The sequence below is a fragment of the Trachymyrmex cornetzi genome, unplaced genomic scaffold (assembly GCF_001594075.2).
Source record: "Trachymyrmex cornetzi isolate Tcor2-1 unplaced genomic scaffold, Tcor1.1 scaffold1124, whole genome shotgun sequence".
Lineage (NCBI taxonomy): Eukaryota > Metazoa > Arthropoda > Insecta > Hymenoptera > Formicidae > Trachymyrmex > Trachymyrmex cornetzi.
Window position 1 is genome coordinate 38,595 of NW_017295681.1, and position 16,359 is coordinate 54,953.

General features: G+C 30.2%; 1 protein-coding gene across 1 annotated transcript in view; it reads left to right on the forward strand.

Annotated features, from left to right (window-relative positions):
• The window catches only part of LOC108764201 (aminopeptidase N), a gene marked incomplete at its 3' end in the record, with an annotated part of 21,426 nt that extends 5,279 nt beyond the window's left edge, over window positions 1-16,147 (forward strand). Inside the window, exons 6-13 of the mRNA XM_018512309.1 lie at window positions 172-336; window positions 408-613; window positions 3,069-3,364; window positions 6,586-6,776; window positions 13,065-13,248; window positions 14,898-15,045; window positions 15,186-15,267; window positions 15,798-16,147. Of these exons, the coding sequence (XP_018367811.1) occupies window positions 172-336; window positions 408-613; window positions 3,069-3,364; window positions 6,586-6,776; window positions 13,065-13,248; window positions 14,898-15,045; window positions 15,186-15,267; window positions 15,798-16,147 (1,622 nt within the window). The remainder of the gene's footprint in view (window positions 1-171; window positions 337-407; window positions 614-3,068; window positions 3,365-6,585; window positions 6,777-13,064; window positions 13,249-14,897; window positions 15,046-15,185; window positions 15,268-15,797) is intronic.
• Between the last annotated feature and the right edge of the window lie 212 nt (window positions 16,148-16,359).

Here is a 16,359-nt window from a genome sequence, read left to right on the forward strand (position 1 = left end):
TTCATATTTTTGTCATTAAATGTTGCTTATATTACGTAATAATATGAAATATCGAAGAGGTACGATTTAGGTGACCAGTACGCATTCAGCAACTTTCCCCTACATATTTACGTTGTACACAATGCATTATTTTGATCACTCACAATAAATTTTTTAATTTAGCACTTTTAGCTCAATGGTTTCTTTTGATTTCTGGTCCATGCAAGAACCTATAGAAGCATTTAAATGTTATATACCATCAGATAAGTTCTTAACTTGGATAACGTACAGGCATTATCAAATTGTAACCATGGAGCAAGCAGAAGCTGATTCTTACACGGGAAGATTGTCGCAGAAGTATAATCCAATCGGTCAGGGAAGATGGTGGATACTTATAAATTTAAAAAATTATAAATTACGGATCGCAGAAACATTATGTCGCAGAAGTATAATCCAATCGGTCAGGGAAGATGGTGGATACTTATAAATTTAAAAAATTATAAATTACGGATCACAGAAACATTGCTCACGAAAAATTTCACAACATGTTTAACACCAGATTCACCATCTGTTACTTTATATGTGCAACAAATTGATTGGGCATATGATTGGATAGTCAATATACAGCGAGCAGGTAAATATGTCTTAAAGGTTTAGAATTTATGGTATATAATTATTTGCAAGAGAATCTACCTTTCTACTTTCCTGTACATACATATACACATATATATACAGGATATTTGAAAAATAACGATAAATATTTCGCCTAAAGGCAAAACGAGCTAAACTGAAAAGAAAAGTCCTCTACCATTTTACAATTTCCGCGATGGTTAACAATTGATTTCCGCGATGATTATTAACTTACGAAAATAGATAAATTCGTCAAGTCTATACCGCCAAATGCAAGCGCGCGACAGGATAGGAATAAAAGTATGAGAATTTGTAGCATAGTGTAATAATAGGCGTGAAGGCGCGCCTCATCCAGCGCGGTGAGGTCCGCGTTCGCGCCTATTATAGTGATGAAAGGTCGTTCTTTAGCGAATAGGTTGTGCTGAATACGTATGACCTTAAAAATTGTCTGTTGCTTAAAGTTTTCAAGAAAGAAGAGGTTGAAACTCCCCAATTCCTCCTAAAACGTATTTACGGCAGTATATATATATGTACATATATTCATAAAGTTATACTTAATGCATAAACCAATTATTAGTGTATTATTACATCAGCTTTGGGAAGTTCTGATGTTAAAGTTTAGGCCTTTACCTTTCTGTTTACAGTTTAAAATCCTTCTATATCGTGAATTTGATTTATATTTATTCAGATAAATTGATGCATGTGGAGGACATGTTGGATCTATTATTTCAAATTTTTTAAATCCAACATCAGCTTTATAATCAGCAACCTAAAAAACATAGAATTGCAATAATTCGCAAAAATTTATTTCCATAGAAAAATGTTGAATTTTTTTTAACAAATCTTCGAATTTTTGTTAACAAAGGGTTAAAGGGATCCTAAAATAAAGCCTGAACTCCGATGTGATCGCTCTTGTATCGATAAAATACGACACGTCAATATATCTTTATATATTACTACATGAATGTCACACACACATACGTAAAAACCCAGATAGCAAAATGTCTGCAGTCTTCTAGCAGACAGTCAGCAGGTTCGAGCAGAAAATGACGGCAGATGATGTTAAAGTTTAGGCCTTTACCTTTCTGTTTAGAGTTTAAAATCCTATTATATCGTGAATTCGATTTACATTTATTCAGACAAATTGATGGGTGTGGAGGACATGTTGGATCTATTATTTTAAATTTTTTAAATCTAACATCAGCTTTATAATGAACACCCTAAAAAACATAGAATTGCAATAATTCGCAAAAATTTATTTCCATAGAAAAATGTAGAATTTTTTTTAACAAATCTTCGAATTTTTGTTAACAAAGAGAGAGATCCTAAAATAAACCCTGAACTCCGATGTGATAGCTCTTGTTTCGATAAAATACGACACATCAATCTATCTTTATATATTACTACATCAATGTCACACTCACACATACGTAAAACCCAGATAGCAAAATGTCTGCAGTCTTCTAGCAGACAGTGAGCAGGTTCGATCAGAAAATGACGGCAGTCTACCACCAACTGCGTCCGCATAAAGCTTGTGTTTTGTTAACGTCGCCTGTCGACATAAAGTGAAAGCAAATTGTTCGCAGAAACTGACCCGATCCCGTCGAAAGTATCTGACCGTAGACTGTCACCGAAACCATGCAGATCCTGCTCTGACACGTCAGATGTCAGCAGAATCTGCTGCGTTTCTGTCAAAAATCTGCTGTCAAGATGTGTCAGAGTAGGATCTTCTGATAGTCTAGTTCTAGGTGACATCGAAAGGATCTGCTTGGTTTCTATAGACAATACACTATCAGATTAAACCATAAATCTGCTCTGTTTCTTTCTCCAGTCTCTGCCATTTACTCCTGCTTGCAGATTCCGTTACATTTCTTCCAGCAGTCGTCAACAGTATTATATACATCTAATTTTGTAACAATTCTGTTGATATTTTGTTGGCATAGTATGTAGGAGACATTTAAAAAATCTGCTTTCTACAGACTTAGCTATCTGGGAATGTTCTAACTAACTAATCTTTTGTATTATGTACCTAAACCTAATACTAAGTACTCAACATTGAATGTTCATGTAATCTCTAGCCCGAATCAAGATTGTTTTATGGGTACGAAGTATAAAACACGTATATAAAGCGAATATTATTTCGAGTCGATGTTAAAAGTCGATAACAAAGCTGTAATTTCCTAACTTTTTTTCGTTTGTGGCGTATGATCGACCGATTTGAGCTACATTATCGTTTATACTTTAATTATGGAGATGTATTTTCTAATCTGTAATGGCAGTTAGAAAAGTACTTATTTAAAGAAATTGATAGAACAGATTCATTTCAGGATCCTCTTAACATAAGATAGAAGAAAAAAAATGAAAATAGTATTTCTCTTATCATCAAACTCATAAAATCCACATAATACAGAACGATAAATCTTTATAATACATACGATAACATTTTTTTCCATGAATAGGATATTATCGTGTCAAATATAATTTAAAAGGCTGGAACGCAATTGCAAATTATTTAAATTCAACAGCTGGAGAATATGAAGGAATTAGTGTCATCAATCGTGCTAAAATTATTGATGACGCATTTCATTTGATGATGGAAAATCAGCTCGATGTATCTATATTTTGGAACCTCACGCAATTCTTATCACAAGAGACAAATTATGTAGTATGGTATCCAATGATTAAAGTGTTCGAATATATGTCCACTATATTTCCATTTTCAAAAGACGAAATTAAGTTCATCGACGATATTAAGGTATAACGATCAGTACGTATTTAGTGATATAGTAGTGTCTCGCGATAAGAGCACGCGCAGCGTGTTGTTAGCGCGAGACCAGCCATGTATCTTTACGCGATCTGCCGAGTTTTTTCAGATTATATTTAACGAAAAAAATCAGTTAATAGCAAAAGTGCGAAAACATATTGTTTTTACTTTTTATGCCAACAACTGTTGAGCAATTTCGGATAGTAGCATGATTATGTTAATAAAAACATTCAATTACGTTTATTTATTACCTCAAATTGAAATGAAGTAAGGCAAAAAGAACTGAGTAACGGAAGAACAAAGTATTGTTACGCTTTTATGTTCTAAATATTGCATTTTTTGGATATTGAATTTTTTCAATATCCAAAAAATGCAATATTTAAATAATGAACAGGAAATTATCTTTAATAAGCATTAAACATAAATTATGCTTTTAGGTCGATAATTGATAAATAATTTTGTAAAAATAAACTGCTTACTTAATGGATCAGACGGCAATTTATTAGTTTTATTTCGAAATTAAGTATGAGAAATTAAAATACAATGATTCTGTTTTTGTTAGTATTGTGCACGTTAAACAATTTGTTATATGCGTATCTAGTAACTTCAAGATACCAATTGTCTAAAAAATATTAAGACGTGTACACATATCATACAGAGAGAGAATAGAAAATCCAAAAAATTAATTTTTGTAAAATGTCTAATTATGAAAAGCGTTCATGCGTCCCATTTTTGTTTTAAAAACGTTAATTCTTTGTCTCTCTTTTCAGGTATATAAAAGTTATAGTTTATAAGATTTCGCAATAAAATCGAAATAGTTTTTAGATAGTACTGTAAAAAAACACAATTACATAACTCTCGAGAATATTATGTCCCTGAAATTAATATTTAATGTAAATACACAAAAACCTATTGACAAAATATATCTCATTTACGTTGAGTTCAGATATGCACTCCCGGTAAACAAGAAAGGATTAAAATGGATTAAAATTTTATCTATCCTAATGCTTATATTTTACATACAGAAAACCTCTTTTTGGATTAAGTTGGATTTAATACAAATTCAACTGGATTCAATTAAATTCAATTGAATACATTTGGATTAAAGGATTGAATTTTGTATTTAGAATTTTGAATTAAACAGTATTCACGATGCACAGAAAAAGCCGATATTATTTTTAGATTGGAAGGCATAAAAATGTGTTTTCATGCAATTCTTATAAAGAAATAAAAATGCATTCCTGATTGAATAGGATTCGTTTTAACGTACGCGAATGCATATTTCTAAAAATCTGAATCCATTTCAATCCTTTATCGATTACAGGACTACCAATACTGAAAATATGAATCATGTTAGGAAATACACTACAAATTTTTGGTACAGGATATCAATTATCTAACTTTCTTTCTAGAGCGGAAACGTGAAACTTTTTCCTAGGGTGGAAACTTGAAAAGTGAAAATTTGAATGTATATATGTATACATATACGAGGGTGGATCAAATATAAACCGGAATTTTACAAATACTTTTCTTAGCCAACCACGAGCGCTCTCACAGTGTAGGTTCTTGTAGTGTAGTGTATCAGGAGTGGGGAAAACGCTTGGTGAGCTGTTTGACTCAGTCAATTCGCCAGTACAGCTATGAGTGAGCAACAGGTTCCAGCGTCCGTTGCACAACGGGTTATAATAAAGTTTTTAACTAAGGAAGGCGTTAAACCGTGCGAAATTTTGACTCGATTGAAGGTTCAGTATGGGGATGATACTCTGTCTAAAACTCAAGTGTTTGATTGGGCCAAAAAGTTTAAGAGTGGACGAGAAAGTGTGGAAAATGTGAGTCATAATCGACGTCCAAGATCAAGCGTCTCTGGGGACAACATTGGTGCAGTTTGTGACCTTATTGAAGGTGACAGGCGGCTCACTATTCATGAAATCGCTTTACAGGTGGGCATTAGCTATGGAAGTGCTCAAACAATCATTAAAAATCATCTTGGTTTCAAAAAAATCTGTGCCCGATGGGTCCCAAAGTTGTTGAACGAAGATCAAAAAAACATCCGACTGCAAATCAGTAAGAGACATCTGAATCGATTTCAGCGGGAGGGAGAGACTTTTTTGAGGCATATCGTGACATGTGATGAAACATGGGTGCATCATTACACTCCCGAGTCCAAGATGGCGAGTAAAGAATGGCGAAGGAAAGACGAAGCCGGTCCTGTGAAAGCCAAAACCCGTCTCTCAGCCGGTAAGGTCCTCGCGACCGTCTTTTTCGACTACAGAGGAGTGTTGCTCATTGATTTCCTACATGACCGACGTACGGTTAACGCTGCCTACTACTGCCAGCTGTTGGAGGCAGCAAAAGCCGCTTACAGAAGCAAAAGACGCGGTGTCCCCATCAGAAACGTCATCCTTCTTCATGACAATGCCAGGCCACATACGGCGGGGGAAACGAAACAAAAACTGGAGGATATGCATTGGGAAACCCTTGAGCATCCTCCATACAGCCCAGATTTGTCACCCTGTGACTATCATTTGTTTGCGCCCATGAAAGATGCTCTTGGAGGATTGCGATTTGACAACGATCAAGATGTTGAGGAATTCGTGCGCAATTGGTTGGTGACTCAACCTCAAAGTTTCTACGAGCAAGGAATTAACAAGCTTCCAAACCGCTGGGAAAAATGTGTAGAGCGTGAAGGAGACTATGTAGAAAAATAATCAATAGTATTTTTGTATTGTTTTATAAATAAATAAATATTAAAAAAGAATTCCGGTTAATATTTGATTCACCCTCGTACATATGGACACAAACATATAAAAAATGTTCACTTTTCACGTTTCCGCCCTAGGAATAAGTTATATGATCGATATACTTCTAGATATATATCGAAACGCTTACTTTCATCATAGAAACTTTATTTTGGGAAATCACATTCAAAAATTCATTTTATTCAAATATATTGGGTAAAAAGTTTCATAATTTAGGCTCTTTTTCTACTTTGTATGGTTTTTATTTGAATTGAATTTCGCTACTTAATTGTATTTATCGGCCGTGCTGCGTACTGCTTGCAGATAATTGATTTTTTGCAAATTTATTTCTGACAAATTATTATAGAAAAAATGTTGAAATGTGAATCCTTTTTGAATTCGTAACGATCATCTGCGCTATCTAGGATAACGTATCTTATTATAATGGATGAACATAAAGTTTATGTCATTTAGGCAAAATTAAGAGAATTACTGAATAAGCCACTAATGGCAATACTATTTGATAAACACATAAAGGAAAATGGCTTTACTGAATCTTTCAAACAAGAAATATTAAAATGGTCTTGTGCGCTCAAACATATTCAGTGCGCAAAAAGGGCCAAAGATACGTTAGAAGACCATCTTCAGAATCCTGAAATAGAACCGTAATACTTTTTTATAAATATAAAACATATTTACTCATACAGCACAAAATAAGCCAGCAATATTGCATCAACACTGTATAAACATACTAGCAATATTGCTGTAATGTTGAACATGTTGTAGCAATGTTGCTGTAAGATTCTGTGGGTAAACGAAACTTTTTGTAATTCACGCCTTAACAAACTGTCTGTTAAGATAAATAAGCAACATTTTTTAATGTATATACTATGTATATTTATTCTTTTTTAAAAATCGTAGAGTTTCAGCAGAGTGGAAGCACTGGACATATTGCAGAGGTTTCATATTATGCTATTTTAATGAACATTCCGTGTGGTTCGAGGTAAGAGATATGTGGTTGAGAAAACCTGACCACGATCTGTTACCATTCTTAGCTTGTTGTGAAACTGATTGGATCATTACAGTACATCTGCAAAATTTATTTTTAAATCGATTTTCACAAAATGAAAGGGAAGATGTTGCCGTTATTCGTTCTTCTATAAACATTTTTCATTCAGTTGTCAGTAAGCATGCTAATAACTACAACATACTTCGGAAGATATTAGGGAACTTGGGGAAAATAAAACCAAAGTGAGAGCTGTTTTTTATATAAATATAGATATACTTCATTTAATAATAATAAGTTATTATATAAATTTATAATTGTCTGAATTGATTTTATAGAGAAATCAATACGTTAACAGCACTAACAGATATTATTAATTATGTGTATTCCATAGCAATTCTGAAACAGGCAAGTAAATTTAATTCAAATTTCATATTCGTTTTATTTATTAGCTTTCTTTAAAAATTCTTATTAATAACTAATGTCCGTAATATAATGTATATGTTCCTACAAGACACTGCTCTCTTTGTCTTTTTTTAATTCTTTAGAATAATGTTTATTCTAATATTCAAGAAAGTATTTTTTTAGACCGTAATGTAAGTACATAACAACTATGAAATGATAAAGCTGTCTTTAAATAATTTAGCGTGTATTTATACACATATTCTGCAAATTGCACTGAATTTAATTTTCAGTTTTAGGTAGTTGTATCGCAAACACATTACTTAAAAATGACTTTTCTTAAGATTTTTTTGAAACTTTTACTGTTTTAAGATAATGATATTCTCTATACATACGCGTAATTCTTAGGGGGGTGGAAGGATTACCCAGGCAAATACTAATTATAAAGCTTTAGAAAGATTGCAATGTTAGCAATCTTTTCCTTACAAAAATTCACACCGAAATATTTATTTAAATTTTAAATCACTAAAAATCTACCTTAACCGTTCAAGGCTTTCGTCTCTTAATTGTAAAATGTATTTGTTTCAGCTTCCCGATGAACTGAAGAATGTGACCTACATAAGTAAGAATCAAATTCCAAGTATTCAACAAAAGATACGAACACGTCAGTCTGAAATTAAAAGACATATAGAACATTTTGAGTTTGTAAATGTTCCTTAAGTTAATTTGAGTTCTTATTATACGTTTTCCTGTGATTCAAATCAGCTGAAAATAACGTGACATACTACTGTAATTAAATGTTTTAAGTTTAACCTTGAATATTTCATTACATAAATTTTGCTAGTTTTTACTTTTCATTCTGATGTTATACAGCGTTCATTAGGTATTTACTTGCATCTACATTTTCTGTCTTTAGTCTTTCTTCATTTAATTAAATATTATTAATCATTCTATGTTATTAATATTATTAACGTTCTTGTATTATATTCACTTATTGTTAGTATTTCATATTATTAGCATTATTGTTTCATTATAGCTCAAAATAAATTTAAAATGTGTAATCAGTTAACAATAGAAACATTACAAAAATAGGACCAAAAATATGCATGCGTATACGGCATGGTTCGCGCCATTTTGCATAAAATAGAATTCCTTGACTAATTCTCTTTTCCTTGTGTATTGGTAAAGAATTTAATAATTTTTCTTGAAGATTCTTTATTTAATTTCATTTAGATTCCGATGGACAACATTTTAAAACACATACCATTATTTCATTATTACAAGCATATTAATGCTTTTTTTATGTTTTAATTGTTAAATAATTACGTATATTTTTCGTAAATGTGGTAATAAAATTGGAAAGTTTTCTCTACAAAATGGCGTTTGATAATTTCGTTCGTCCCAATTGTTGCAAAATAATAACCATTTAGTTCCAATTCATTCTCATTGATCACTCTAGAAAAATATAACATCCATTTTTTTTAATTAGAGCATCCGGATCCTTGATAACAACAGATTAAAATAGAAATTACAATAAAATCCAATGTACGAATCACAGACGCCGCAGAGTTGGTGTTGCGGCGTCTTTACGATGTCTGATTAGCCATACGGCAAACATGAAAATTGCATCTTCGAAGCAACGGAAGAAGCAGTTAATCGACATTCGAAAAATTAACATAAATGCCCAAAACGGAAAGACTCCCTGGTTTATTGTATTGTACATATGGAGAGGGCTCCTTTTGCCTACATATTTATTGTACTGAGAAAAAATTTAATCAATTTTAATAAATATTTAATTAAAAACTGCCAACTAAATATTTATTAAATATAAAGATATATTTATTTGATACAAGAAATATTAATTTGATTTAACAATCATTCTTTTTACTGAACAAGTATTTATTTACTGTAAGAAAATGTTTAGTTGACAGTATTGAACTAAATATGTATTAAAATTTTGATCATATTTTTTTCTCATTGTGCCTACAGCCCCTTTTGTCTACATCTTATTTGCCTACAAGTCGATTGCCTACATGTGTTAATGCCTACAGCTCGATTGCCTACATGCATCTTTGCGCACAAATAAAAATTTTAGAAATGGAGTTACTTTTGCCTATATGTATTATTGCTTACACATTAAATTTGTATTCCACTGAAAAGAAAACCGATTAACATTACGTCAACTAATATAGAATGTGTACATTAAAAGAAACGGTTTAAATGACATTTTATATTTATCATGTAAGTATTTATTATGTATGTCGTTGTCGATGATATTAGTCTGTTGTGACTTCTCGGAAGAGAAAGATAGTAGCCATCGAAAACGTTTTATTACAATCCATATTTCATATCGTTATAATTGTTATGAACATAGCAATTAGAAGTGGAAATTATATCTTAATAGTACAATTTTATTACACAGGGTAAGTTTCTAAAAGGATAATATTTTATTTGTAGTGTGCACAATAGATTATTTTTGAAATAAGAAAGTTGTGAAAACATTATTTGACTTTTGGCTAAAATATGTTACGTGTTTAAGAATATGTACGTAAAAACTGAATTAAATGATAGCTTCAAATTATGTTCTTCAAACGTTTTCAATAAAAGTTTTATTTCTTTAAAGCAGTAAAATATGATCACTTTAATGCTGTTTTGTTAGGTACTTTATGAATATAATATACTATAACTTTTGCTATTTGTAAAATATTCGTACATGTTTTATGACTTAAAATTAACTTGCCTTAAAAAAATGTTATAGTACAAAGTAAAATTTTTTGTAGTTATTCGTAAAACATTCTATGACTTTAAAATATCAATAAAAAAGCAATGTACATATTCAATAAAAAATGTTTGTTAAAATAAGAAATAAAAACGTTTTAGAATTTATAGTTAATGTAACAATATCTTTAACATAAACACAACAGTGCTGGAAATATTACTAAAATTAAGAATGTTTAGTGTTGCATTAATATAATTATAATTACAGCAATATAACGATTTTGATAACCTCCCGCCCTCCCTCTCTCCCTCCCTCTCTCTCTCTCTTTCTCTCCCTATCTCTTTCTCTGTAATCACAGCCAGCTATGTGCATTGCTTTTTTATTGATCATCATTAGTATCCTATAATTTATTAAAAACTTCCTGGTATATATTTAGAACGGCAACCGGAGCAACATGAACGTAGCACATATAAGTAGCACCGTAATATTTATCATAGCAATAATTATTCTCAATAGTAAAGAAGTAAACAATTTTAGCGTTCCAAAGGAAGCACGTTCACCTTATAACGTGACACCCGTGCACTATCATATAGAGATACTTGACTACACAGTTTCAAAAGATCAATATGCCGATAGGAATGCTTTCATTTTGGACACGACGGTCAATTTAGATCGTAGTTATGGATCATTTGTTTTTCATGGAAAAACCAGTACAACTATTAATATCCTTGAATCGACTCAGTATATAAGATTGCATCAATTACATATCTTGATAGGTCGTCAAAATATAAATTTGACTACATATAGCGGTATAATTTATGTATTGAATAAATACAGTTATAACTATAACACGAATATTTTAGAATTTGTTTTATCTTATATATTATACCCCGGGCTCTATACATTCAAAATAGAATTCTTCGGTAATCTTATAGAAAACCATACAGGTATCTACAAAAATTTCTACACGGGAAATCGCACAGCGTGAGTAAATATTAAATAGTTGAAATTATATATATATGCATTATATGCACTATAATATAATTATTTCTCATATTTTCTTAAAATTCATTCTCTTATAGCAATTTTTGATGTTGTTATATAAATTAAATTAAATGGTAAAAAGTATATTATTATTTAATGTTATTTAAAGCAAATATAACTATTATGAAATTGTTGTAGACTGTTGCTCGATCCACACATCCAAAAGATTGGAATGAGACAATTGTTCCCTTGTTGGGATGAACCGCACTTCAAGGCCACATTTAATATTTCAATATTACATCCTCGCTATTATTCAGCTTTATCAAATATGCCAACAAAGTCACTGACCTATGACCGTTATAGTGATTTATTACGCACAAATTTCCATATTACTCCTCCAATGTCCACTTTACAAGTTGCGATAGTTGTGACTGATTATTATGGCCTTAAAATTAACGAAAACATTACTTTGTGGTGCATCTGTTATTCAGTACAGTATTCTGTCCAATTGGAGTGTGCACGAAGAATTATAATCGATATTACGTCGCACTTAAAATCTGAATTCAGTGGGATAAATATTCCAAAAATGGATCATGTTGCAATTCCAAATTTTCCACAAGACGGCACATCGAAATGGGGGCTCATCTTTCATACGTAATACATAGTTCTAAATATATAACAATTTGTTAATTGAGAAAATTATTTATATCAATTGAATATTTAAAACTTTTGAATTTTTACGTATATGTATTTTTAAAAGAGAAATCTTCAATTAATTATAAAAAAATCAATTATTGAAACAATTATTAATCCGTGAATCAGGTGGGGTGTGACATATTCCAGCAAGATGAATTTCTATAACTTCGTGAAAAGTACCGCGCGCCTGTTGCCGGTTTCGTGCAAATGTAGAGAGCGTTGTTGCCAATTATACTAAATTATAGCATATTTATGATGAAAAGTAGCATATATATTTAAATATATACCCATATATGAACGATGTTGACTTTCCACCTGGTTCGGGGAGGGTTAAGAACTATTATTACACTAGATATTATTAATTTTATACAATCTGTACTTTAAAGTAGATATGGAATTTGCAATTGCATTCATTTCTAAAAACAATTCAATTTTTTTTTATCAGCAATGCATAAAAATATTGAAACATAAATATCAGAAAAAATTAATAACATAGAGGAATTTTTTACATTATTCCGTAACAAAATACATTAGCATGAAGTGTAAAATATTTTATGTGTTATTGACATTTTAATAATTCCTCATAATAGATTTATATCTAAAATAATTTTAAAAAATTAAATAATTAAAAAAACATATTTTTATTGAAAAAGTAGAGATAATCATGAAACGATTTCAAACTTGCACAAATTAATGGTTTTATCTACATGATCTGTTTCTCCGTACTAAAAATCTACTTATATAATATTTTTTCATTTGTCTTTATAAATTTTATTGACAATTATGCCTGCCACTTTATGCGAATCACCTTGTATATCAAATGTGACCTGTTGTGCTTTATTAGGAGTCACCAAAATCATAATCCAATATTCTATATATGTATAAATTAATTAGAAAGATGATATTTTGAAAAATATTGCATGTATCAAATTAAGATAAATTAAAAAAATAAAACTACATGCATAATCATTTTTTAATGTCCTAATTTACCATTAAAAATTATATAAAATTAAAAAAAATATTAAACGTTTTGTACGCAACAGTATAAACAAATTAAATTTAAATCTGTAAAAAGAAATTAACGTTTCGTCAACCAAAAAGTAAGCAACAATCTTTACATGTTAAAACAATTGGAATAATTTTTAGAGAAGCCAATCTTATATGTGATAAACAATCAGATTCAATTATGCACCAAATAGAAGTCGCACGTTTAATAGCATCCAAAATAGCATATCAATGGTTTAGTAACGTATTCAGTTATAATTGGTGGACTCAATTCTGGTTACACGACGGTCTTGCTACTTTGTTTGGAGAAGAAACCATCGTTAAGGTTCTTACATTTATTAACATCGTAATATAATAAATTTAATTTAATTTGGTATATCTATCATTTTTATTCCTTAACATTTAAGTCTGACACACTTACTATCTTTTTTTACAGCACATGCGAAAAATTTCTTAACCGGTTAAGTGGTATTGTAGCATATATGCACAAAAAGAATCCGTGCCAAAAGTGATATTGTAGCATATATGCACATCTTGAATAACTTCTATATTATTCAACGAATTTGCTATACTATTGTTTTTGAAATTTGGTATACTATTGTTTTTTGGGCTTCTGAACTCCATTTTGGCGTCAAATTTGTAAAATATGATGGCGAACACAACATGGCGACTAATACGTTGAATGAAAATGGCGATTTTTGTATATATATTGCAATTACGTTTTACCCCCGCAGTTAGCTGGTGAACATGAAAAAACTCCCAGGGCCAAATTTTGGTATATTTTAGTTCACAATTGACGCCTACCACTTTTGGCACGGAATGTTTTAAAAAGCCTACCACTTAATCTGTTAATAGAAGGAAAACTTTACGCCAAGTGCATAGAAAAGGTATCAAATATTACATTCCTTTTCATAAAAAAGACGGATACGAAATAAATGCAATTAGCTAATTATTTCATAACGCAAGCCACACAGATAGTTTGAAAGTGACTAAAATGTTGACTAAATTGTAGTGAAGAAAATTTGCCGTGCTCAGGTTGGATAAAAATATTCTATGACCAATGTGTCTTCATAGTACGGAAATTATTTACTATACGAATTTATAAAAAAGTTATTACACACAATATTCTACAGACATACACAATACATGAAAACAATAATTCAACAAACAAGAGATATTAAAATTACTTATTAATTTTGTAAATTTGTTATCTATATAATGTTTCCACATCTAAATATTATCAATATTATTTATACATATTATTTCTCCATAGTTTATATCACGTCTGTTATTTGTGAGTATATTTTCATGTCCCACAAACTAGTCACTATATATATATACATATACATACATATAAATTACACTTATATACAAATGTAAATATTATTTTTATATTTTAATTTATAATAAGAATATTGTGATGAGATAATACATTTATACAAGTGTAATTAATGTGACCCGGGCACGCCAAATTTTTTCTTCACTATAATCCATTTGTCCAGCTTAGTCACTTTCAATATATTTTATGTGTCTTACGTTATTAAATACTCGGCTAACTGCATTTATTTCGTATCCGTTTTTTATTTTAAAAAATGTAATATTCGGTATCTTTTTTATGCACTAAGCGTATATTTTTTTCTTTTTTGAGGGGATGTTTATAACAATAAAATATTTAGACAAAATATTTAAATTGGAATGATAATAACAATGTAAAATGAGTCGTAAGTCTTTTCAATTAAATGTTAAAAATTTTTCAACTTAAATCGTTTAAACTTTTAAAATTGTATGGTGTTTTATTTTAAGAATTACATTCATTTTTTATTTCTAAACTGAATTATGAACTTCGTAAAATAATTTTAACAAGAATGCGCATACATGTGCACACAACATTAAGCGGCAGCACATGCTACACCATCCCAATAAGGATAGACTTTCACATTTACATTTTGTGTAATTAAGAAACATTGCTTTTAGATCTTTAATGATTCTACAATCATGGATTTCCTCATAGTGCAGAATCAATACGAATCTCTTCATTTGGGTTCTTACTTTGACATGAATCCTCAAATCACCAACCTGTTGGAAATTGATTCACTTTTCAGTTTTCCTCGTTATTTAAAAGGTAAGAACAGTTAAAGGATATTTCATTAAATATTTGTACATACGAATATTATTAAAAAAATTAAAGAAAAAAACTTAGATAAACAAATTTTGTTCAAAAGATTCAATTTGTAATTGATTAATATATATGTACCATTACAGCACTAATTGCTTTACGCATGCTCCAAAGTGCAATTACCGATAAAGTGTTTCGAAAGAATGTTCGTACATATGTAAACAGATAGTGAGTAAATATGTCAACTATAATTTCGTCGTATATTATACTTATATAATAAATTTAACAGTTATTGTAATTTTATAAAGTTGTTCGTAAATTTTCGTAATGGTTCAATTTTTCTGAATATCTCTTGATTTCGCATTTACAGGTACATATCTTTCTTTTCAATCAGTAATCACATAATGTTCTAACTTTTTCGTTTTCAACTATCCTTCATTTTCCTTCATGTGTTTAATTCATTAAATTCGTTATAACTTTATACAATTTTTTGTGTCATTCCTTAATGAACTATTGTATAAAATTACCTACTGAAAGTGTTGAAATTAAACTGAATTTTTACAAATTGTATTACCAATAGTAATATATAATAGGACTTGTAATATATCTGAAATAGAAAATTGAAATATAATATATTACAGTATTCCATATATATGTACAAGTTAATATGTAATCTTAAGTAATGAGTACATATTTACGTTGTACACAATACATTATTTTGATCCCTGACAATAAATTTTTTAATTTAGCACTTTTAGCTCAACGGTTTCTTTTGATTTCTGGTCCATGCAAGAACCTATAGAAGCATTTAAATGTTATATACCATCAGATAAGTTCTTAACTTGGGTAACGTATAGGCATTATCAAACTGTAAAGTTCGAGCAAGAAGAAACTGATTCTTACACTGGAAGATTGTTGCAGATGTATAATCCAATCGGTCAGGAAAGATGGTGGATACCTATAAATTTAAAAAATTATAAATTACGGATCGCAGAAACATTCATGGAAAATTTGACAACATGTTTAACACCAGATTCACCGTCTGTTACTTTATATGTACAACAAATTGATTGGGCATATGATTGTATAGTCAACATACAGCGAGCAGGTAAATATGTCTTAAAGGCTTAGAATTTATGATATATAATTATTTGCAAGAGTATCTCCCTTTCTACTTTCCTATATATACATATACACACATTTAAACAGGATATTTGAAAAATAACGATAAATCTTTCACCTACGGACAAAACAAATTAAACTGAGAAGAAAAGTCCTCTACCATTTTACAATTTCCGCGATGGTTAACAATTGATTTCC